This window comes from Phacochoerus africanus, chromosome 16, assembly GCF_016906955.1.
Source record: "Phacochoerus africanus isolate WHEZ1 chromosome 16, ROS_Pafr_v1, whole genome shotgun sequence".
Lineage (NCBI taxonomy): Eukaryota > Metazoa > Chordata > Mammalia > Artiodactyla > Suidae > Phacochoerus > Phacochoerus africanus.
The window spans coordinates 34,228,621-34,254,772 of NC_062559.1; the positions used below are offsets into that span (position 1 = coordinate 34,228,621).

The 26,152-nt window shown below is 37.5% G+C and overlaps 1 protein-coding gene across 6 annotated transcripts in view; it reads left to right on the forward strand.

Moving 5' to 3' along the window:
• Positions 1-26,152, forward strand: part of IMMP2L (inner mitochondrial membrane peptidase subunit 2) — a 916,780-nt gene that overhangs the window by 229,543 nt on the left and 661,085 nt on the right. Inside the window, exon 6 of one of the 6 annotated variants that reach the window (XM_047763800.1) lies at positions 18,093-18,227. The exons of the other annotated variants lie outside the window; for them this stretch is intronic. Within the exon in view, the coding sequence (XP_047619756.1) occupies positions 18,093-18,132 (40 nt within the window). The 3' untranslated portion in view covers positions 18,133-18,227. Of the gene's footprint in view, positions 1-18,092; positions 18,228-26,152 lie in introns of those variants that run through there. 6 annotated transcript variants of the gene reach the window in all.

Genomic DNA, 26,152 nt, shown 5'->3' on the forward strand with positions numbered 1-26,152 from the left:
TTATGCAGGCAGCATGACAAATTGGAAGCCTTTATCTTACATTCCTACAGGCATATTTCTTGGCATTGTTTTTTCTTGCAGAAATTACAAGGGTTTAAAAATGAAGGGATGGGAGTTCTCGTCGTGGCTCAGTGGTTAATGAGTCCGACTTGGAACCAATGAGGTTGCAGGTTCGATCCCTAGCCTTGCTCAGTGGGTTAAGGACCCGGCGTTCCCGTGAGCTGTGGTGTAGGTCGCAGGCTGGCTGGGATCCCACGTTGCTCTGGCCTAGGCCTGTGGCTACAGCTCTGATTCAACCCCTAGCCTGGGAACCTTCACATGCAAGCGGGAGCGGTCCTAGAAAAGGCAAACAAACAAACAAATGACGGGATGTGCTTTAAGTATTGTGAGAGAAGCATCTTTTGTTTTTTAAAATATGTTGGGTTTTTAACATAGTTTGGATTTTAACATAGGCATTTTAAGTTTAAGCATTTGTGTCCTAACTCAAAGTATTTTAAGGTGTGTTACATAGCCACAAAGGCAAAGATGAAAGCAGAGTCTTGGAAGTATTTTACAGAACCTTTGAAAAGGCATGCTCAACTTTTCTATACGAATTACTGTACATTTCTACATCTTTTAATTAAAGCTGCTGTTTATGTTGTTTTCCTGTTACTCTTGGACTTTGAAGAGTGAGTCCTTTAAGAGGATATTTAAAACTACATTAAAATGTTTATATTCAAGGATTTCTGAATTTAAAGATTTCAGGAATAGTAACGTAGTGGCTCTGCGCTTTGGATTTAGGACTCCAATTTGGAAATGGAGGATTTTTTTTAAGGACTTATTTTTTTCTTTAATCACTCCCAAGATATATTGCAAACACCTGAGAAGCTCAACCTCAAAGATAATTTAGGAAAAAAAGATTTTGGTAGATTTTTTTTTCCCCCAGTTTAGAATATTTGCATTTAATTTAAGACATGAGTACATGATCTCAAATCAGAGATCTGAGCAGTTGTGAGCTTCCAAGGAACACTCAGAATGGATGGAAAACATTCTTTATAATTACTGTCATTTATTTAATCAGTGTGCAGTGATTAAATCATGTAAGGAAGCAGGATTTTGATTAAAATCCTTTTCTTTGAGTAGAGGTTGCACTCTGCTGATGCTGAGCCAACTGGGTGCTGGCTTGAACTCTCATAGCATGACCAGGTGTTTATTCGGTACCATGGGGAGACAAACAAGGGGTAAGTCAAATCTAAAGGCCAGCATTGCTCTGTAGACTCTCAAGAAACTTTCCTTGATTCACTAGGAGTCCTGGAATTTCTGACAAACTCTTAGGTGTTATTTTTCTCTTTTCACAGACCTGGAGAGCCGCTTAGCATAGTTCATATACATTTTGGTGGTTTTTTTTTTTTTTTTTTTTTGAAGAAAGCATAGATTTGCATACCTGTTCATCCCCACATTTATTTGTGTTTTCTTTTTTATTCAGTAGATATTTACTGAGAGTGTCATAGGCTTCAAATAGTATGCCGGGCACCATGATACTCATATGAATAAGGTTACTTCTGCTTTTGAGGATCTTATAGTGAGGGATGGAGAGAGGGGGAAAAAGTATGAACGGTATGGTAACTGTCAGCCCAGGGTGCTTTTGCAGCACATGGATGGGCAAATATGAGAGGTCTAAGCGTGTTTCCTGGGAGCCAACAAACTGAATTAAGCTCTGAGGAGTGAGGGCTGGTGAGACTTGGTGCTGAGAGAGTATGGGTTACTCTCAGTATATTCTCAGTTGAATTCCTAAGTATTTTAGCATTGCTGTTGTGAAAAGCAGCGGTGGTTAAGAGAGGAAGCTTGAGATTAAACAATCAGATCATAAAGGACCTGTAAGTTGTGTTAAAGAGTTTGAACTTGATCTCAGGGTAGTGGGGAGCCACCTAAAGGTTTTAGGAAGATTACTCTGAGTGTGTTCTGGGGCATGAATTTGTAGGTCATGGAAACAGAGGCAGAGAAACCAGTTAGGAAACTGATTAAAGAACATGGCTTAGAAATGCTTACGTGAGCACTGAAGCGGCCAGTTGCAGAGAAACCAGGCAGTTCAGGAGCTAATAAGAATTTGGACTGATTGACTGTGGGGTGAGAGGGAGAAGGTGGGGATGAGTCCCAAGTTTCTGATTTGGGTGACAAGGTGGAGGTATGGTGATGCCATTGAGTGAGGACAGTGAGTGAGGAGGCAGAATTAGTTTCTGCCCTGGACAACCGCCCAGGGAACTGTCCTCTGCTTTCCAGCGCTGTGAAGGCCGTGTGATCTCCCGAAGCCTCACGTGACTTAGGGCTGGGGATCAATGACTGATGTGTTCTGTCTGCGAAGGTGTCTTCCTAGGGTGGGGGATGCTGTAGGGACAAGGGTATTCTTTTAAAAAGACCTTTATGCACAGACATAAACGGCAATGAATAGCTAAAGAGGGAGGAAAGAGTTCCATTTAATAGTAGATAAGTTAAAAATATAGATGAGAGAGAAAAATAGACGCATTTTTCAGGTAAAGCCATTGCTATAACCTCCTGTAAAATGTTGCACTTGAAATATTAACCATTAATTATTCCCTCATAGGCCTTGGGCATTGCCTGAAAGTGTGCCCTGAAGATATATCTTCAGCCAGTGTTCTGGTGTTCCTTTAATCCGTTTGTTGCCTTGTTTATACTCTATGCTATTTTAGCATTCTAGGAAGTCTTGGGCATTAAATTATCAACATTGTGACTAAAACTCTCTTTCCTAAAATAGTACCTGTTCCTAGAGAATATATTCTTCCTCGAAACAGATTATGGGATTGTTCTTGAGGGCTGGCCATTGGGATAATCACACATATAACACTGGTTTATGATAAGACTTGAGGTAATTCATTGATAATGTTCTCTTGTGATCTGCTTCCTTAAGCTTCTCTCCCCATCCGTTCGCACCAACTCATCAGACAAAATGATTCCTGTTTGGATTTGCTCTCCTGTTAATTTTTTACTCTTTTGTATGACATTTGGAACATATTGAAGTCTGTAATAGGTAGTACATTAGTGTAGAAGGATATTCTACTTTTCGTGTGCAGAGTTGGCTTTTAGTGCTTATGGGGACTTCAAGCCTTAAAACATCAGGATCACAACTTGGTATTGCTGACCAGTTCTCCGATGCTGTGAGGGTGAAAAAAGAATGCTCTCAGCGCTTCGTTGAGTGTGATATGATTACAAATGATGGCTCACAAAGTCCAGAATGTATAAGCGTGCCCTCAGCCTTGTCCCTGCAAATGTGTGTGGTAGCTTCTACTTAAACTCTCTAAGTCTAATGGAGTCTTACCTTAAGGCACATGGTCGTTTTTTGATTACCATGATGACACGAAAGGGATATTTTCTTTTGTTATCCCAGTTTGTGACAATGTGTATACAAGTTTTAAGATGATACAAAGAAATATTTGCTGTGGATAGCTAACCTCTGGCTAATTAGCAGACCGATCTTAAAAGAGTTACTCAGCATAGTCTAACACTGAATCTTGCAAAGAATAGACAATTTACCTGCCCTGTAATTGGTTTGACACAATCATTTCTACACTCAAAACATAAATAACACTGGATATTTAATAGTCCTACTTTAGTAACTAAGATATTTTTAAAAGGTCTATTAGCTAAAAGAAATATTTCTCTCTCTCTCTCTCTCTTTTTAATCATTTGTCTTTTTAGGGCTGTACCAGTGGCAAATGGAGGTTCCCAGGCTGGGGATCTAATTGGAGCTGTAGCTACTGGCCTACACCACACAGCAGTGGGTTCTGAGCTGCCTCTGCAACCTACAGCAGAGCTCGTGGAAACAGCGGATCCTTAACCCACCGAGTGAGGCCAGGGAACCCACATCCTCATGGGTTCTAGTTGGGTTTGTTAACCACTGAGCCACAGAGGGAACCACAACTGGAACTCCAAGAGAAATATTTCTTAATTATATTCTAGTTCCAGTCAGTCCTCCATGTCTTCAGGTTTCATATCTGTGAGTACAGAGAGCTCCCTGTACTATGTCATGTTACATAAGGGACTTGAGCATCTGCAGATTTTGGTATCCGCAGGGCCTCCTGGAACCAATTCCCATGGAGACCAAGGGACAGCTGTATTTAGTCTTCAAGTGGCTTGTTAAGGTATTGTCTTTCCCAAGTGCTGTCTTGCAAGTTTGCCATGTATCAGAACTAGAAAACCACTTTCTAGTTTGATCTGAGCTGTACCAGTATTTTGCAGTGAATGTTTTGGTTGCGGTTTAGTGATGTTGAAGCCTGCTGTAGTTTTGGCCCTGATCTGAGCCTCCCTGTGATAGTTTTTAGGGTGAAATATTTTTATGGGGAACAGATTCCCATACCTCCCTTTCTCTGCTTCCTTCAGACATTTGTATGTGCCTGCTATCATTTACCGCCAGACTTCACCGCCTTTTCTTGTACTCAACTTTGAGTATATGTCTGCTGAGATCCTCAGCTCTTGGTTGTAAGGGACCCAAATATTAACCACGCAGCCGGGGAAAGGCTGCCACCTGCTTTGTGGCAGAATCAATCTGCCTTTCAATTATACCGAGACTCAGACCTCTTCAAGGTCCTCTCCTGGCACCTGTGGCCCTCCTTCCCACTTTAAATTTTTAGACTCTGTCCTATATCAGAAAAAATAACTGCAGAATTATAAGCCAACATAGTTTCTACTTTTCTACTCCTCCGTAGCTCGGATAAGTATAGCCTTATAAGGATTGCATTATAAGTAATGTTTATATTCTGTTAATATTTATTTAACGTAGTTGGTGCTCATCAAAGGGCAGGTTGGAAAAATGAAGCTTTTTAAAACATAACTGTCTACTTGATACTCTTTTAAAAAAATGAGAACACATAGAACCTATGACACATTTTATTCAACCTTTCCTGACATTTTAAAAGTTTGATTTAACTCTGACAGGTTTAGGAAGTAATGAAATGTTAAACTCACAAACTTAAATCTTACTCTGAATAAGTTTAAAGAACTTTAAGAGTCTTAAATTTTCCTTAAATCGACAACAAAATAAACAGTCTTTACTAACCCAGAGAAATCAGTGACTTACAGGCTGACCCCAACAGCTCTCTAATGGTCTCTTATTAGGCCATGGTAATTAGACCTGAGAGATTGAAGATGAATTGTTGATTTTTACGATTTTTCAAATTTCCAAATTGAAGAATTAAATAAAATCTCATACGCTCTTTGCTAAGAATGCTTGCCTTTAATTTCTGGAGCTTTGAATATTTTATTACTAGTTTATTCCTCTATTACTGCTTGGTCTTCAAGATGCTGAATGTCTAGGGTCTGTTTGAGTGATAAACCTCAATTTCTAGGGAGCCGTGTAATATTCTTTGCATATTTAATGTTGGATCGTAGAAATATTCAGCTAAATCACATTGTGCTTGACTAAATCTTTGTTTCTACATCAGGTCTGAATAATAATGCGTTGACAATTTGAGTATTTATTTATCTCTAGATAAGAGTGGCTTTAGATATTTTTGAACTTTGTATTATGCGCATCTCTTAGGTGAAATCCTGGTGTGGGTACAGAGTTTAGGGTCCGAGGCCTGGGTATGAATCTGGCTCTTCCATGTCCATTTATCCTCTTGAGCCACTTTTCATGCCTGTTTAAAGGAGCCAATGATCCTCTCTTAGAGTTATCAGAATTGTAGGAGATTAGTTGTGAGGTCCTTTCCAAATGCTCCTTTACAATTGCTTAGAAATTTGAGGGTGTAATTTTTCTTACTGAAGCATGTAAATATATGATATATGTGGTCAGATATGTTCATTCATCTCTTTATTTTCCCTTTCTTCCATCTTCTTTTTTAAAAATTTACTTATTCTCTCTACTCCTTTGTAAAGAAATACGTTAAGATGAGGTCCCTGGTAGCTTGAGTCTTTTAGTGCTGTAGTACTTCAGAATGGAGTCCTAAAGAATAATAAAAACCACTACAGTGATATAAATCTTTTCATTGCTAAAAATTTGGGGGAGTTTTTTTTTTTTTTTTTTTACTTTTATTCCAATCTATGTATTCATCTCTTAAATGGTACACTCAGATCCAACGAAGAATTTTACTTCGTTGGCACTTGATGCAATGCACTATGTATGCTGCTTTTTAACTCATGTGCCTACTTCCTTTTTTGCCGTATCCTCTTCTCTTTGTTCATGAATCTTAAGGTGGCTGGCTTGTGCTTTAAATACATCCAGTACCTCCCTGACTTTGTCTCTTAACTTAAGCCTTTGCTTTTACCTTCTCCCCACTTGCAGTTCCTTTCCTCTCCTGAGGTGCTTTCCTATTAATGTTCCATTGAGGCACGGCCCATGGCATAAGTCTTACCTCCTCCATGAAGTCTGCCCAGACTGCCGTAGCCAGTGGGGTTATTCTGTTTATCCTCCTGTGGCATGATTAGCTCTACCACTTGTCTTTTCATTAGTTGAGAAGTAAGAAAGCCTTTTTTTTTCTTCTTTTTCTAAAAGACTCTAAGGAATCTTATCTTGTGTGTCACTTGCCTAAATTGACTTAGTATCATTCATTTCTACTGAAGTACTAGTTGGTGGTAAAGAGGTGGTACCACGATTAGTTCAGATTAAACAGAGCTTAACTCTGAAGCTGGTGCAATGAATTTGGGGGAGTAAACTGCATTAAATACACAGATAATCTAATAACACCCCCCCCCAATGTATGCGTAAACTTTAAAAATATCCAAGATCCTCAGAAATAGTTTAAAAATCAAACTCCTTTCTTTTTAGGAATGCATTACGTCCAGAATCCTACTGAAAAAAATTTAAATTAATCTTCGCTACTTGAAATGAAAAGCAGTATTTATTTCTGAGTGATGATAACTGTGAAAGGGCTGGTTTATGAAAAAGGATTGTTAGGGATTGGATTGCCCTGGGCAGTACAGAGGAAGAGGCATATTTCGTCTCGGACCTTTTCCTACCTCATCTGTCAGTATCTGTCCCTTTCCACAACTTCTTTCCCCTTCTCTTTAAGCATTTATTGAATATTTATGATGAGCCACTCCTGTGCTATGTGCAGTGAATAAGAATGAATAATAATTGGTCCTGCCATCAAAGGCTCTCAAAAGCTGCTAAAGAAATCAGATGAATTTTTAGCAAAGTATCATTAAGTCCTATTACAGGTATAAGCAAGATGCTTAGGGAAGCACCTGTGTTCTGTTTTCTTCTCACCTACCAAGGCTAGTTCTCTATTTCTTGCCTTGTTGCTTGGACCTCCCTCTACTTAACTGCCCCAATTTTCCATAGCAAGGACTTAATAAAAACGTTTTGTGTAAAACTATTGATTGTGATTGAAGAGGACCCCTTTCCTGGTGGGCAGTATAAAATGGGCTGTGATAGTGTCACAACTGATTGCCTTTTAATACGACATGAAAAAGTCAGTGCTGTTCTGGGGGAGGGCCACCTTCAAAGCAAAAGGAATCAATTCTTAATTTTTCTGTGGGTGGGATTTGCCACTACACTTTAAAAATATTTTCCTCTTGGTTTGCTTTGGGGAATTTCTAGTCCTTCTATTTCACATGTTTGAGGGAATATGACAGCATTTAAATGATAAATGGAATATTAAGAGTAGATTTGCTGTAAAACAGTCGTAACAAAATAAGTGAAAAATAGAATGTATTCCACACCTTAACTCACATTGCTCTTGACTAGCTTCTCTTTTCAGTGATGTTCCACAGGTCTCCATCTTTTGTTTAGAAAAATCTGTAGGATAATTTTATTAATCTCAATAGAGAAACATGGTTATTAAAGTGGTCATTAGAATATATATGGATAGTTTTGAAATGGGCTTACCTGACAGATTGATTAGAAGCTTGGGAACTTATAAAAGGAAGGAGGAGGAGAGCCAGGCTTTTCTTAGGCAGTGAATATAGGACAAGTGGGGATTTAGTTCAGTTTATTGCACCTTTAGTGCTATTTCCTCTCACTGGAATAGCTAACTGCTCTTCCATTCCCTCAGTGTTATGCTCTCTAATCAATCCTCCTCTCCTCTGGCAGTTATCTTTCTAGGATGCAGGTTGGATCTTACAGGGCTGCTGTATGAAGCCCTCAAACAACATGTGATCAGCTGTAGGAGAAACAGAACCCTGTTTCACCCCTTGTAACCAGTCCAGCTTTTTGCCCAGTTCACCACCTGCCTCAGCTTCTCACTTGATATTCCAACCGTGTAACTTTCTGCCACTTTCCAGGCATGCTTTGTCACGTGTGTGTACCTCTGCACCTGCTGTATTTCTGACCTGGAGTACCCCTTTCTTGCTATATTCTCACCAAACTCTAATTTTACTGCAAGGTGTTCACTTCTTTCCTGAAGCCTCCTTGACTCTTTTGTGAGTGGTAGTTCTCTCTTCTCTAGATCTGGTGCATGTAGCCTAGTTCCTATTATATTGTATTTTGTTTCTTTCCTCAAGCTAGTGTTAAAAACTCCTGGAGTTGATTTTTGCCTATTTAACTCCAGGATTCGACACAATAACTGGTACATGGGAAATACATGTTGAACATTGAGAAAGCTAAGATAGAATGAAAAGGCATTTTGAGTACTTCCGTGATACCTTTTTTTTTACAATTCTTAATTTACCATTGAGCTTACTTGTTCTATGGTGAAGCAAAGATAAAAACCGCCATACTCTATTTAACCACTGGTGTTTAATTTTGTACCATCGAGGGCTGTCATCTCTCAGCTCCATGCCTGCCCTTGTACACTCCACTGCAGGGATACAAAGCCTGTGAACCACGTGTGCCAGACACCGTTGCTAACAAGGTGTCTGTTAGATACAACCAATGGAAGGTGATGATGAAAGATGGAAGGGCGAGAAGGAAGAAGAAGCTGTTTCCCTTTATTGGAAAGTGTCCTTCATCCAGCAGGAGTGGAGGATGACTGAGGGTCACTACACGTGGCTGGATGTTTTGCTAGCTCTGGGCTTGGTTTCTTAAGCATCACTGTCTGTGCTGCTGTTGAGAAATATGAGCTCCACTGAGCAGTAACAGAGCAGTCCTAGTGGCCACTGTGGCAGTGTTTCCAGTTCAGCAGTAGTTGCAGGCATGTGGGCCCCAGCCCAGCATGGTAGTGCCCTGGCTTTGATGAGCAGCCCTGTTTTTATTTTGTGCCTCCAGCTATGCACCCTGTTGTTCTTCTAACCCCTGCATATTCAATTTCTCCTGTTAACTTCCCCATGTTTGAAATACCTAGAATAATTCAATTCTAGGGGATAATCACCAGGACTGGTCTCAGAAAAGATTTCAAAGCTGAGAATCTGGAATCACTTATCTGGACTGATTGGGATTGACCACAGTAGGCTCTCATTGCCAGCATGCCCTGCCATGCGCTTTTAGTTACTTAAATTAGCAGCTTTCTTATTGGAAGTCAGGTGTTCTCTAAAGCCAAAGCTTTGGGAAATCAAATGGAAGTTGTAATTGACCATTGTCGTGGGAATGATGAATGACTTCCAGGAGTCTCCAGTGGGTTGGCTGCTTTTGACTGCATAGAAAGGAAATGATGAGTTTAGGGCTTTAAACTCTCAATTCGAATATGGTGAGAGAAACAGGGAACTCCTTGATGCGCTTGGTCCCTCAAGATTGTCCTGTCTCTTATTGTTGCAGTGCTGATGCAGCAGAAGATAAGACCCCAGATTTGCCCCCTGAGGGTTGTAGAATCACATGTTAAGTTAAATTCACAGCCTCCCGAACTTTTTGATGTAAAAGATGAGAATCGATTGGGTAGACATGGGAACAGGAAGCTGAGGATTTTAAACATCAGTTTTCTCTCTGCTTTATTTGTAGTTTCACCTGTGCTTTATTGTGGAGCCAGCCCCTCCTTGTTTCTCTGAGGGGATTAATTTTTCCCAGCTTGAAGACAATATAATGGCCTCAGCTAAACTAGGGAGATAATAGTGGATATATCCTGTGTGACCCGCAAACACTTCCCTTGTTGAGATATTGGGAAATGCATCAGTGGAGGGAGCACTCGAATCTTGAAAAAATCCTGGGATGCTCTAATTGCCTTGGAATATGTTACGTGCCGCTCTTGAAATGGGCTCTCATTCTAAATGGAATCATGGAATCCAGGAGTCACAGAGGCTGGGGGTCTAGGTGTAACTGTTGAAGGCAAGGTGGGTATAGTCACTATAATGGGTGGAAGAGCCAGAGTGACAATCGAAATTGTGTGACCTCAATGTGGTTACCATTGGTGGTGGCTAAACCATTAAAGTACAGTCTTTAGGGCAGAAACTTTTGGGTCACATGAGCAGAAACCCAATTTCATTCACCTTCATGGCACACCATGGGCTCTCACTAAGTTTCTAGGCCTGATGCAGTTAACAAGCCCAGTACCCTTAAATAAAAGGGGGAGAGCTAGATTCCTTTGGGAATACCATTGCTATTGCTATAAATATATACTGAAAATCTTTGTTCCTTGGTGGGATCTCAGTTATTGATCAGAGTGATTGAACATCATAGAGGGAAAATTCTGAGCTCTTTTAGAGGTTCCTAGACATGACCCTCACTTGACACTAAACTTTGCAGGAAACCAAACCCTGCCATCATTCTGGAAGGATGAGACCTTATGGTGAACAGATGATGATTTTGCTCCTTTCCTCTTTCCCTCCCTCTCTCCCCCTCTAGATTGAACTCATCTCACTCTAGTTCCAGGGAGTCTGTATATCTACTTTGTGATCATTGTCCTAGTTCTTTGACGTTTATTACCCTACCGAACTTTTATATTTTCTCTGAGTCATGGTATGAGGGATATTATGAAGAAAGGGGGCCGAGTGGAAAGCCCTGGAAGTGTTCTCCAATCCAGGAGACTAAGACTATCCCAGGAATTGCACAGATTAGAGCCACCCTGACATACTTGAGCAATTCAGTAGTAGGCATTTTATCACATACTCATTTTATTCACCTTCTTGGCTTGTGCAAAAGGAGGATGGGCCTGGGCAGCTGCGATGTTTTATTGTAAGTTTAATCAGATTGTGATTCCAATTGCAACTACTGTTCCAGATACAGTCTTTTTACTAGAGCCAGTCATCCTGGCCTCTGGTGTGTAGCTGCTGGTCTTGCAAAACCTTTTCCTCCCCTTCTCCAATATCCATCAACCAGGATCACAAGAAGCTGTTTACATTCACTGGGCATAGAAAGCAGTATACTGTCAAGGTTACGCAACATCTTCCCTCCATCATAAACTGCTTCATGTTGAAGTTACTTTTAAAATAAATTTAATACTTTTCCCACTGTTAGTGTAAAACTTTAAACAAAAGAGCACTTGCTAGAACCAATAAAGGATGGATGAGGAAGATGTCAATTAGTGCTTAAAGCTGTTTTTATTTGATTGGCTTCAGCTAAGAAGATTGTCCTTACAGATTTAAAAAGTAAGGCAAAACTAAAAAAAAAAAAAAATTTTAACACAAAATATAATTTTAAGCTCCAGAATTTCATGTCTTCTTCTTTCCCTCACCTTGTTGGATTAAACATAAAAGGTGTTTAAGAGAGGTTTTTTTGGTCAATCTGGGGAAGTCCTTGGCTGTCACAGAATGTTTTCAGATGCACAAAATATGTTGCATAGGATTATAAAACAAATGAGTTAAGTTGAAATATAGTCAACAAAATACTTTCAGATCTCCAATATACTAACAATTGTATGGTAATAATAAGTAAGAAATGGTATTACTTGTATTAAGTTATTTTAATTTTGGAGTTAGTGATGAGCATGACAATATTTCAGAATATCTGTGACCTCTATTGGCCCAAGGTAGTGCTAATGCTTTATTGTCTGCATTCTTAATAGTGAGAAATTTAAACATTTAGTTAGATGCAAGTGAAAATAAACATGTGATCTCTTTTCCATCCAAATATATGGACCAGCCCCCAGATTCTCTCTGTCGAACTTTCTGGCGAATGAGGGAGGAGTACATGAATTTCGCTTAAAGAGCCTCTTTTCTAAATGGATTTGTGTAACACGATGGCCCTGAGACCACGAATATTTATTACCTTCTGAACATACTTGCTTAATCACACATTTTACCACAAGGCCTTATTTCCTTTATGGGGAAATAAAATTCTCTAACATAATGGAAAGAGGAGACTAAAGTGAGTCTATGTGAACAAGTATTAATTCTTTGGTCAGTGACATACCACATAGTACATTAACTATTCTAATATACTGAATGTTGCCTCGTGGACATTTTGAAGTAAAATTATTTTAAGTGCATGCTTTGTTTTGCTCCATTTTGTCAACTGGTTCAAGCTCATTTGCTTGTAATGCTCAACTAGACTGGCTGCACAACATCTAAAATTTTTGTTTGTTTCCGAAAGATTGAGCTTCTGCAATAATCTTCACTAATTGACTGGTGTGAAATTCTTACTAGAGTATTTACAAAAGTATTATTTGTTGTACATTTGTCAGCTCCCTCAAATAAAACTGCAAATAATGAAAACAACTGCATTTTGCCCATTACAGCTACAAAATAATTTCTGCATTTTTTTCTTCCTTATCCACATTTTCAGCCCCAAATTATGACAATTTCACTAGCATTTGAAAAATTATTATGTTTATTGGATTATTTGCAGGTGGGGCTCTGGGCTTTGGTCTACAAATCAGTGGTTAATTTAATGATGCACTAGTTTATATTTAGCAAAATGAAGCATAACAAGCTCAGCTGAAAAAATGATTCTTGTTTTAACCAGTGATCTTCACACAGCTGTTTAAATACCATATTGTACTTGTTTTTTTCCCCCTTTCCTTATTTAGGATGGCACATGGTACTTGTGTAATCTTTGCTTATTTTAAGCTGGCATAAAAGAATGGCTCTCAGCAAATTGGAGGCAATTTGCAAAACTAAGGGATATTCTTATGAATTCAGGCCAAGTTAAATTATTTTTTGAAGACTATGTCTTTTTCTCCCCAAAATTTCTCCTTAGACTTTAAAAAAAATATGTAATATTATGTTTCAAAGTTTATGAGAGAGGTACTTTTTTTCATTTGTTCCACATAATTTTTTTCCTTCTGTGTGATAATACCTTTAAAGTCACATTGGCCAGGAAAAATCAGATGTTTTAAAATTGTAGTAGTTCACTTTTTGTGTTACCAGTTTTATAATATTTTTTCTGCCTAGAAAAGATTGTGGCTCTTTAAATACAGATGCAAATGCTGACTGAAAATATGACAATGAGGTGAAAAGTTGAAATAATTATTTGTAACGATTTCCCCCCAACCCCCCACCCCCGACCTGGTTCTGCAGGGCTCCTCTCCTCCACTCCCCACTCCTACCCCGCCTCTCAGAATCGCTTTGCTTTAATTTTACTTTTGTACCAACTGTATCAAATAAAACTGTCTCAAGATTTCATTATTTTATTTGCCTTTATACATTTATTAACTTCCATATTTTCATGAAATATACTGTAATAGTTTCAGATAGTACCATTTTGTCACAATACCTCTGTGAAGTAGGACACTGTACTAAGTCTAGATCTTAAATCTGCATTTTCTTTCTTTTGTCATTTTCCAGGGCCACACCCGCTGCACATGGAGGTTCCCAGGCCAGGGGTCTAATTGGAGCTATAGCTGCCGGCCCATACCACAGTCTCAGCAACCCCAGATCCGAGCTGCATCTGCGACCTACACCACAGCTCACAGCAACGCTGCATCCTTAACCCACTGAGCAAGGCCAGGAATCAAACCCATAACCCCGTGGTTCCTAGTCGGATTCATTAACCACTGACCCACGATGGGACCTCCAAATCTGCTTTTTTGTGTAGTACTCTTTCCTGTGACCTTACTGTCTTGCACAAATGAACTTGGAGACAGTAACCACAATTGAGATTGGAAACCTAAGGAACAGAGTTGCAGGAACACTCTGCAGTCTTTTTCTTTTCTCTGGGTTGAAATATACCCGTGTAATTGTTCTACTTTGTAGAACAGCTCTATCTGCATTTCTGTTTCCTCTAATGTGTAGTATAGCTTAAAATGCATAATTATATTCTATATATTTGTATTCTATATATTTATCCTGGATTCTCTGGATGTCAGGCCTGATTTTGACTGTACTTTTTTTTTTTAGTTAGGCAGAATTATTATGTTTTTGTCTTATAACTAGATGTAAATCTAACAACTACAAGCACTGTCCCAGAGCTGTTATGCCAGTAAAAGTTGTGCTGCTGTGGATTTTTCAAGGAAATTAGAAATGCAGTGAGAACCTATAGGAAATAGTTTTGAGTAAGGAAAAAAAATTCCTGTCAGAGTAAAGTTGTGCAAATTATGAGTATGGGTAAAACTTATGGTAAACTTGTGACTTGATGATTACTTTTTTGAATTAATAATCAGTTTTATTTATAATTACATTTTATAGTAATGTTTATAGTAAGTTTTCCTATACAGATAAACTTTATATATTATATGTAGCATGTTTAATTTGGGGAAGTGAATATTATTCTGGGACCTTCTATATTTTGACCTGCTTAGAGGCAGATGATCAGTTTTTCCTAGTTGTATTTTATGATAGAATATAGCATATATGAATATGTTTTGCACAAAGTTCAGGACTAAAATTCCTAAGTCAAATTAGAAAGAATGGAACTCGAAATGAAAACTCAATGACTTGAAAGTAATGGTAAATGCTATTAAAATAAGAATAAAATGACAGAAAAACATTTTATGATATAGCTGTCAACCAAAGAAGCAAACGTTTAAAAAAATTAAAATCTTTAAATAATGAAAGATGTCAATAAAAGACTTCTAGAGTTAAAAAATTAGAATTAGGTATTAAATTTTTATTATGTTAAGGTATGTTCCTTCTATATCCACTTTGGTAAGAGTTTTTATCATGAATGGATGATGGACTTTGTCAGATGCTTTTTCTGCATCTATTGAGATGATCATGTGGTTTTTTTGACTTTTCTTTTGTTAGCATGGTGTATGATGTTGATTGATTTGCATATGTTGAACCATCCTTGTGAACCTGGGATGAATCCCTCCTGGTCATGGTGTATGATCTTTTTTATATGTTGTTGGATTCGGTTGGCTAAAATTTTGTTGAGAATTTTTGTGTGTATATTCAACAAAATATTGGCCTATAATTTTCTTTTTTGGTAGTGTCTTTGTCTGGTTTTGGTATTAGTGTGATGGTGGCATCATAGAATGTCTTTGAGAGTGTTCTTTCTTCTTCAACCTTTTGGGAAAGTTTAAGGAGGATGTGTATAATTTCCTCTTTGTATGTTTGGTAGAATTTGCCTGTGAAGCCATCTGGTCCTGGACTTTTATTTGTAGGGAGTGTTTTTATGACATATTCAATTTCATTTCTAGTGATCGGTCTATTCAGTTGATCTATTTCTTCTTGGTTCAGTTTTGGCAGGCTGTAAGTCTCTAGAAAGTTGTCCATTTCTTCTAGGTTGTCAAATTCATTGGCATATAATTGTTCATAGTATTCTCTTATGGTTTTTTGTATTTCTGCAGTATCCATTGTGGTTTCTCCTTTTCCATTTCTGATTTTGTTTATTTGGGTTTTTTCTCTCCTCTTCTTGGTGAGTCTGACCAGAGGTTTGTCAATTTTGTTTAGCTTTTCAAAGAACCAGCCCTTGGTTTTACTGATTTTTTTCTATTGTTTTTTGAATCTCTATTTTATTGATTTCCTCTCTGATCATTATGATTTCCTTCCTTCTGATGACTTTAGGTTTGTTTGTTCTTCTTTTTCTAATTCAATTAGGTGGTGGATTTAGTTGTCAATTTGAGATTTTTCTTCTTTTTTGACGAAGACCTGTATTGCAGTGAATTTCCCTCTAAGCACTGCTCTTGCGGCATCTCATAGATTTTGAATGGTCATACTAGTGAAGAAAGTCAGAAAGAGAAAGACAAATACCATATGATATCACTTATATCTGAAATCTAATATACAGCACAAATGAACCTTTCCACAGAACAGAAAATCATGGACTTGGAGAATAGGCTTGTGGTTGCCAAGGGGGAGGGGGGAGGGAGTAGGATGGACTGGGAATTTGAGGTTAATAGATTCAAACTATTGCCTTTGGAATGGATAAGCAATAAGATTCTGCTGTATAACACTGGGGACTATATCTAGTCATTTATGATGGAGCATGATAATGTGAGAAAAAGAATGTATATATGTAAGTGTGACGGGGTCACCTTTCTGTACAATAGCAAATTGACAGAAACACTATAAACCAGCTATGATGCAAAAAATAAAAATAATTAAAAAATAAATATTTTACAGTAATTTAAGATCATAGATATATGGTATTTTGAGTTTTCCATCTTATTCATATGTGAAAAATGGACTTCAGTGATAAACTAAGAATAACTGAAACAAAATTATGTTAAAAATACTTACAGAATTTCTTTTAATAGTGAGTGATCAATTCTAAAAGTTTAAATTTTAAAGTATAATGCTAATATACACCAATAATTCAAATAGTTTTCCCTCCATTTTGCTGAGTGTAGCAGTCTCTTAACTTCTTCATTTTTCACTGATTGAGCCTAAGGGATAAAATTAGGATACATCAGCAAATTGATAGAATAACTTGGACAAGAGCTTGGTTACCCCTTCCTGAAATAAAAGACAGATATCATTCAGCATCCAAATGTGGGAGTTCCCATCATGGCTCAGTAGTAATGAACCCAACTATTATCCATGAGGACACGTGTTTGATCCCTGGCATCACTCAGTGGGTTAAGGATCCAGCATTGCTGTGAGCTGTAGTGTAGGTCGCAGACGCAGCTCGGATCTGGAGTTGCTGTGGCTGTGATATAGTTCCATCTCGACCCCTAGCCTGGGAGCTTCCTTATGCAGCACGTGCAGTCCTAAAAAGCAAAAAAAAAAAAAAAAAAAGAGAGAGAGAGAAGAATGGATAATGTAATCCTATTCTTTGTAAGAAAAAGATTTGAATTTGATAAGGCCCGAATTTGGCTTCCTGTGTTTAGATTGTTATAACATTGAAAATAGGCCTATATTTCAGAAACAAACTATTTGGTTAGAAGGTGATTTGAAGGCATCAATTTAAGGGATATTTTGTAGAAAGAATAGTTATCTCTGAAAAGGATAAAAGAACAGCTCTATTTTTAGTACTAGTTTTAAAACAGAGTAAAGGGAAAATATTTTTAAAAGATACATCAATTATGAAAAGACAGTGGTTCTAAGAGTAACAAGGGAATCAACGATAAACACTTTAATGTTTTTTCAATTAATAAGTTAGGCTGACAATTAAATGTATTATTTATCTGCTATATGTTTCTTTATGTATGAGATCCCAGTAATAGATTTACATCCCAAAGATTGGTTGTGCCACATTGTTTTCTCAGGAGCGCCCATCATTATAGCATGTCAATCAGTAACCTTTTTTCTGAATTGAAATAAAAATACCAATCTCCAACCCAATGATCATCAATGTGGTCCCCTATAAAAAATGAGAAGCTTTTAAATATTTCTGAAAATGTGTTGATGCTAATACCAGATAACATCAGATCTGCGCTAGATTTTTTTTTTTATACTACTTTTTCCTTATGTAGATGTGCACTTTGGAAAACTTAGAAATTGAAAGAGAAAAAAGAAAATCATGGCGTTCCCTTCATGGCTCAGTGGTTAAGGAACTCGACTAGTAACCATGAGGTTGAGGGTTCGATCCCTGGCTTTGCTCAGTGGGTTAAGGATCCAGCGTTGCAGTGAGCTGTGGTATAGGTCGCAGACATGGCTCGGATCCCACGTTGCTGTGGCTGTGGTGCAGACCAGCAGCTTTAGCTCTGATTGGACCCCTAGGCTGGGAACCTCCATATGCTGTGGGTGCAGCCCTAAAAAGACAAAAGACAACAACAACAGCAACAAAAAAGAAAAGAAAGTCATTTACACATTTTGATCTAAGTCTGTTTTATTTCAATAAAGATATCAAAATAATCCTTGCCAATTGGGCACACTATTTTATTTGTCATTTCATAGTATTTAGAGATCCATATATGCCTGAAATTTGTGCCACTTACCATCCTCTTACCTCCCCCACTCTTGAGAAGCTCCCCCAATTTTATTGAGAAGATGCTTCACTAATTCTCACCTACTTTTTGTATAAAACACTGCAGATGGAGTCCAAAGGAATTGAGACCTCATCCAGGGCAGTGACAGTCTCAGAGGGAGACTGTTGTTTCAAAGACCAAGTTCTAGGATTTGGTTCTCAGCTTTGCAGGTCCTATAATTTGATTCTCCAGTGTCTGTAAGTTTATCAGTTTTTCTGTTCTTGATTCACCAATGAAATTCATGAATGTATATTTATTAATTAGTTTGATTTATTGATTAGTGATTCTACTTTAAGGAAGTGGCTTTTTTTGTTTTGTTTGTTTTGTTTTTCTGGTTTTGTTTTTGAAGCCCTGAAGCCCATTGCTGCTCTTTTGGCCAAAATGCCAATTCTTTCCCAATTATCTGGCCCTCTCCCTTGCTCAGTTCATACTCTGAATTTTTTTTTTTTCCGCATAACCAACTTTCCACTCTTCCCACCTCTTACCACCCTTTGCACAGCCCATTTCATTGCAAACAAAAGAACACAGCTCCCAAGATAAAACAGTTTTTTTCTATATTCTTACATCTTTCATGGAGTTCTCTTATTCTACTTCCTCTCACAACTGGCTTCTGCAGTCTGGAACCACTTTCCTCAACAGAAGACTCTCTCTTCCTTGGACAGTCATACTTTTAAAATTCTTATTTTGGGGGTTTTCTTTTTATCAGTGTCATGCAGATCATTCTTTGTTCACATTTTTAAAGGAGAAGAGGAAAGGTCATGTTTAAGCTTTTGTATTTATATTTTCCTTCTATCATGCTTTATAAAGTAATATGTGTATCATCTTGATGTTGGATATTGATGTCCAGATAGATTAATCTCCTGTTTCTAGGCTTTTTTTTTCAGAAAATATACATATATATTATATGTAATACAAATAATTATATATGTTGAATCAAATGTATATTTAACATTCATACATAAATATGTATTTGTATCTATGTATATATGTGTATGTATAGATATGTAAATGTATATATATTTGACTCAAAATATTTCTGCAAATGGCTAAACATTATATTTCGATTCTCCTCAGTGTATTTTCAGGGTATTAACTTCATTTCCATTTGCGGCACAATATTTACCGTTTTTCTCTTTATCCACTCTACTACAGCTAGTATATTTCAGCTGTGGAAAAAGCTACCTCCATAAATACCGTGGCATTTATTTTCTGTAAATGCTTTAGCCACACATTTTATGTGGACATTGATTTCTCCTCACATGACAGAAACGGCAAGGGGAGCGGTGCAGGAGAGACTCTCACCTGGGAACCATATATTCGTCCTCTCATTAGTTTGATTCATGATAATAATCCAGACAAGCTTTGCCCATTAACTCCTTTTAGGCAGCAGAGTTTCCCAAAGGCCATTCTTTGTTTTTGAATAATTAGTTTCTTCAGTTCATTTTAGTGTATGAAGTTAATACTATACAGGAATCAATTTTCTTTCTGATGCAATAAACTTTCCCTTAATATCTGAGATTAACTTTTTATTTATTTTTTTCTTTTATAGCTCTTGGTTAGAGGATCCAATAGAATATTTTGTTTCGTTCAGACTAAAGCTGGCTTGTGGTTTTAAAAGGGAGTTTGTGGTTTTAATAGTTGTTCCCTCCACTCTGTTCCTTCCATCACACCTTTTTCTTTCATTGCACAGGAGGTGATGAGGTTTCTCCAAAAAGCATTTATGAAATCCCTGAAGAAGCCTTGTAAAGGTGCTGACATTGATTTTTGTGTTTCTTTTTTTTAAAAATACTCAGAGAAATTTAAGAAGCCTATATCTTTGGGAAGCTTAATATCAAAAAACTATCTACTCAGTTCTTAAAAACTGCCTTGTTTTGCCATTACTGCCTTTGTTTCTGACAAGTGGATCAGATGTAGTTCCAAAGAACACAAAAATCAGCCAAAAGTTATTTCCTCCCCAAATTAGAAGGGAGTCTCACAGAATAAAATACAGGAGGATATCCTAACTTTGCACAGTCGTGCTCAGAGAATTGAAATCCTCAGGCACTTTCTAGACATAAGGAAAGGCATGGTAGAAATAAATAATCGACGTTGGCTGCTTCCAAACAGCAAATGTATGTAGGTAACGGAAAAAAATTGGCTTTATGAGACTGAGCTTTTTAATTTATTCAGCCAAAGATTTATTGCTCTGATTTTTCTGTGATTTTCTTTTGAAAGAAAGACTTGAGAACATATTCATATTTCAAGAATTCCTAATGTTCACTGAAATAATTTGTAAATAGTAAGTGTTTTAATTTTTCAGATTTCTTTTTTTGTTGTTGTTGTTGTTTTAGTTTTTTGTCTTTTTGCCATTTCTTGGGCTGCTCCCACGGCATATGGAGGTTCCCAGGCTAGGGGCTGAATCGGAGCTGCAGCCACCGGCCTACGCCAGAGCCACAGCAACTCGGGATCCGAGCCGCGTCTGCAACCTACACCACAGCTCATGGCAACGCCGGATCGTTAACCCACTGAGCAAGGGCAGGGACCGAACCCGCAACCTCATGGTTCCTAGTCGGATTCGTTAACCACTGCGCCACGACGGGAACTCCATAATTTTTCAGATTTCTATAGGTTCCTTGGGGGGAGAAAGGTGGTACTATGAGGACACTTAGTAAGAAGCAGAACAAAGCGTTCAAAATCAGAAAATGTTTACTTAAAAATGCATTTTTATTTTTATAAGTTTGTGTCTGGTTTCAAAGTTTGAATTGTTTCAAATTTCAAAGTGATATTTATGTAAATAAGGCTATCTTTTGCTTTCTAAAACTTCAAGAGTGGAGGCAAAGAAGGCAGTATACCCAGCTGTCTTAAGGCTGGTAGGATACAGTTAAGTTTGAGGAGGAAATTCATTGAATACTCTATTTGGGGTTGAGGTCCCTGAAGTCAAATGAAAAGCTAGGGATGTTGTAGCCTGGTAATTATCTTGCAAGTGAATTATACTGAGGAAATTCACCTTAAAGACTGTTCTATGTCATACCCTTTCCTGATAAAGCAGTGCTTTTCTTTGGGACTGGAACTTGAAGTAATCAAATAAAAGGTAGTAAGTAATAAGGATTTTGGCATTCGTCATCATCTCCATCAGTGAAGCCAGAGAGAAAGAGAACATTCTTCATTTCACTACCTTTTTTTTTTTTTTTTAGTGTGATGACTAAGCATGTAAATAGCCTCAACCTGAATTCTTGTACTGCCGCTTCATACAATGGGCAACTTGGTTGAGTAATTAACTTGTATGTGCCTTGATTTCCTCATTTATAGAATGAAGACAATAATAACACCTCTTAGAGTACTGTCCAACTAAAGGAGCATATTTGGCTTTTTAAGGGATGTCATATTTAAGTTGAGAGCTGATGACAAAAAAATATACTGCTGTGAAGATCTGGGGCAAGTGCATTCCAGTGAAGAGTTTCTAAGATGTGCTCAGAAAACAATAAGAAGTCTGGTGGTGCCAGTGGGTAGTAGCCTGGGCACGATCCCACTAGGTACAGCCTGGAAGCTGAATGGGATCTGGTTTTGTAAGGCTCTGTGAGCCTGGCCATGGAGCTGGGATATCATTTTACATGTGGCAGGGGACGCTTAAAAGGTTTTTAAGCACAAGACTGGCATGAACTCATCCACATTTGTATAACTATTTTGATTAAAGCCTATTTTGATTAAGGCACTGTGGTATTGGTGGAGGGACAGACACATAGGTAAATGGCACAGAAATAGTCCTCCACAGAATTTTGACAAACTAAATTTTGACAAAGGTGCAAAAGCAGTGCAGTGGGGGAAGGATAGCCTTTTCAATAAATGGAGCAGTCGGACATTCACAAGTAGAATAATAAAATTGACCTAAAACTCATACCTTATAAAAAATTAACTCAGAAAGAATCATTTATTTAAATCAATGATTTAAATCATTGATTTAAATCATAAAACTATAACAATTTTAGAAACAAAAAATAATAGGATGAGATTTTTCAAGATCTATGGCTAGGCAAAGAGTCCCTAGACTTCATACCCAAAGCACAATCCATAGGAAGAAAAGTCTATACACATGACCTCATTTGTTCTGTGAAAGACCTCTAAGAGAATGAGAAGATAAGCTACAAATTGGGAGAAAATTTTGCAAGCCACATACCCAACAAAAAAACTAGTATCTAAAATATGTAATTAACTCTCAAAATTTAGCTATATAAAAGCAAACAGTTCAATTAGGAGATGGGCAAAAACAGGAAGAAATATTTCATCAAGGAGGATATACAGATGGCAAGTAAGTACATGAAAGATAAACTTTTCTCTAATGGATCATTAGCCACTAGGGAAAAGTAAGCGTAAAACTACAGAACCTTATTACTGCACACTTATCAGAATGACTTAAAGAAGGTGACAACACCGAATGCTGCCGAGGATGTGAAGAAACTGGATCACTCCTATGTGCTGGCTGGAATGTAAAATGGTACCGCCCTTCTAGAAAACAGTGGTGGTTTCTCATGACTCTACACATGCAGTTACTTTATTAGGCATTTATCCCAGGGAAAATGATAACTTATGTTCACATAAAACCTGTACTTGAATGTTCACAGTAGCTTTATTGGTAATCAGCCCAAACTGGAAATATCCCAGATTTTCTTTACAGGTGAGTTGTTAAACCGCGACACATGGAATCCTACTCAGCAACAAAAAGGAGTGATAGGTGAAATGACTTGGGTGAATCTCCAGGGAGTTATTCTGAGTGAAAGAAACCAGTCCCCAAAGGTCACATATTGAATGATGCCGTTTATATAACATTCTTGAAATGACACAATGACTAAATGGAGAACATTAATGATTGTAGGGTTCGGGGCCAAGGGTTGGGATTGGTGGGAGAAAGAAGGCGATTGCGGCAAAGAAAGGACAGCAGGAAGAATCCTTGTGGAGATGCAATCATGCTGTGTCATGACTCTTTCAACATAAGTATCCTGGTTGTGAATTTGTGCTATCATTTTGCAAGATGTTACCACTGGGAGAAACTGGATAGAGGGTACATGGCATCTGTCTCTAATTTTTTTTTTTACAACTGCCTATGAATTTATGATTATCTCAAAATAAAAAGTTTTAAGGGAAAAAACTCTTATTTCAGCAGATCAGTAGAGAATGTATAGCTTCCAGCCAGTTTATTTTGATTTTAACTGTTCAGGGCTGCGGTCTGTTTTGTACTTTTAGACCTTCAAGTGATTCTCCTGTGCAGACAGGATTGAGGAGCTCGGAAAAACTGCACACAAATACCTCCAGACTTTACATGTGGGAAGTTACCATGCCTTCTTTGAGCTGTGATACTTACTATAGGCATTTAACATTGTGTCTGTGACCTGATCCCCGGGGAGTAGTGTCACTTTCTCCCCTGAGACCACCAACTAAATTATTTGAGATATCTGTGTATTTACACATATCTTAATATTTTCCTCTTCAAAGTATGTTTTCCTTTGTGTTCTTCCAAGGTCTATTCAGCTTTTATTTCAGACACTTATTGAAGTGTTTTCATGATAGTTACTGTAATTTTGTTAGCAGGGATGCAAGCACTGCTTATTCATGCTTACAGGCTGTCCTTTTGTTCCCCCTTCTTTTCAATAGGGGCCCTGGCACCAAAGTCCTGTGTGTGAAGACAAGTCCAAGTTTCTTTGCTTGGTAGTCAATTTAAAAATAACAACATCAATTCAAAAATAACAACAGTAGTATTTAATTTACATATCAGATTCCTCCTTTGAGTGCCTGCTTCTTAAGATCAGAAACCATGGTAAACTGTTACCTTATGAATAAGTTTTATATTTTCTTTTCCATGAGAACTGTTTTCTTTTGTCTTTTTACAGCGGAGATGTATACATTTCTTCTTCCTTTACTTCAGCTGCACATTTAAAGCACGTTCTGGCAAAACCCCACTGATAATAGGTTTGTTTTTGCTCCTAAAAATGTCAATCTCTTGTTTAATTTTAGATTTACCAGTTAATTCTGTGCTGCACTTTGAAGGTTATTTATTTGGTGTAGAGTTTAGGATGCCTAGCACATAGTAGGTATTCAGTGGTTGTTACTGAATAAGATTAACAACTATTTAAGGGTCTAAGTGTGTATTAGCACTGTGGACAGTTCCATCTTCATGGAGCTTTCCTTTTCCTGCTGAGATATATAAATAACGAAAAGGATTCAAAACATGTTATAATATTTCATTTATGAGACATAATGGAAACTTTCTGAAATTTATTTGGTACTCGTGTTAGTGTGTGTGTGTGTGTGTGTGTGTGTGTGTAACAGTACACTACCCTGAAGCTCTGTTTTTGCCTTTGTCTCTCATCCTCTCTATAAAGTTTTGGTATTGATCAATGTATAGCCCCTCTTTTATTTTTTATTACTTTTTTTTTCCTATTTCCTGCATTCCTGTGCCTCTGTTACAAGCATCTATGTAAGTGTTTAATGGATGTCCCTACATTTGCTCTCTGTTAGCTTATTTTGATATATATGTACCCTTGGAAAAAGATTATACTGTTTTTGTTTGTTTCATTGCATTTATTTATTGTTTAACAAACACTTGGATAGCCCTTTGCACATCTCAGTTATTGTTTTAAGCTTTTTCCAACATGAATTCATTTAATCCTCACAGCAACAGTGTGCAGTAGATATTCTTAACCTTGTGGTCACAGAAAAGTTGAATAACCTAGCTTGAGGGCGCATAATTCATATGTGTGGAGACAGGGCTTCAACTTGGGCTAGCAGGCTCTAGAGTCCAGACTTTTAACCACTACAATAAGCTCCCTCTCCATTAATACCAAAGTATTATGCTATAAATCTCACTTTTTTCTTTCCCTTTTTTTTCCCATGTTGCCATTTGTACATCAAATTTCTGTAATTGCTACTTGATATTCTTTATAGCCTATACCATATTTTGCAAACTTTATTAGGGTGTAATATACATTTAATAAAGTAAGCTCATTTTAAATATATAGCTTTCTGAGTTTAGACAAATGAATATATCTCTGTAACCAATATCACAGTCAATATTTACCACATTTCCTTCACCCCAGGTGATTGGTATCCCTTCCCACTTGGTCCCACCCCTAGCCCAAGAAATCATTGATCTTTGTGTCACAATGGATTCATTTTTCCTGTATTACATTTTTGATAAATGGAATTATAAAGGGTATACCTTTTGGTTCCGGCTTTTTTGTTATTTTTTAGCATATTTTGAGATTCATTCTTGCCATCGCTTGATTGGTAGGTCATTTTTTCTTGTGCAATTTCGTTGAATAGATGTACCATGATTTGTTTATCCCTTCATCTATGGATGGACATTTTGGGTTGTTTCCAGTTTGGGGCTAGATTGAATAAAGTTGGCATGACAATTTATGGATAAATCTTTGTATGGACATAGGGTTTTCATTTCTCTTAGGTAAATGCCTTGGAATGAACTTCCTGGGTCATACGATAGGCACATATATATAACATTATAAAAAATTGTCAAAATGTTGTACAAAGTGGTTGTGTCATTTTACACTCTCATCAGCAGTGAGTAAGAGTTCAATTTCCTTCACATTCTTAACAACTCTTGGTATTGTCTGCTTTTTTTTTTTAAGCTGTTTCTTCTGAAATAATGATAGAGTTATAATTTCAAAAATAATAGATGTGGTCCTCTATACTCTGCACCCAGTTTCCTCACAATAGTAACATCTTATATAACTTTACTGCAGGGTCAAAACCAGGAACCCACAGATTTCACCAGCTTTACATATGCTAATTTTTATGTACATGTGTATATAGTTCTCTGGAGTCTTTCCATAGTTAGACTGATGTAACGACCACTGTAATTAAGATACAGAACTCCGCTCTCACTGCAGATTCTTCACGCTAACCTGTTACAGTCACATTCATCCTTCTTGGCTCCCTTCTCCCACCTCTTCCTGTTCCCTTTGTGAAACCCTGGGAAAAACTAAGCTGCCCTTCATCTCTATAATTATGTCATCTTATTAATGCCTCACAAATGGAAAAATAAAGTATTTAATCGCTAGACTGGATATTTTTACTCAGCATAATGCCCTTAATTCCTATATGCAGTGTTGGCTTGCATGTATCAGTGACTAGTGTCC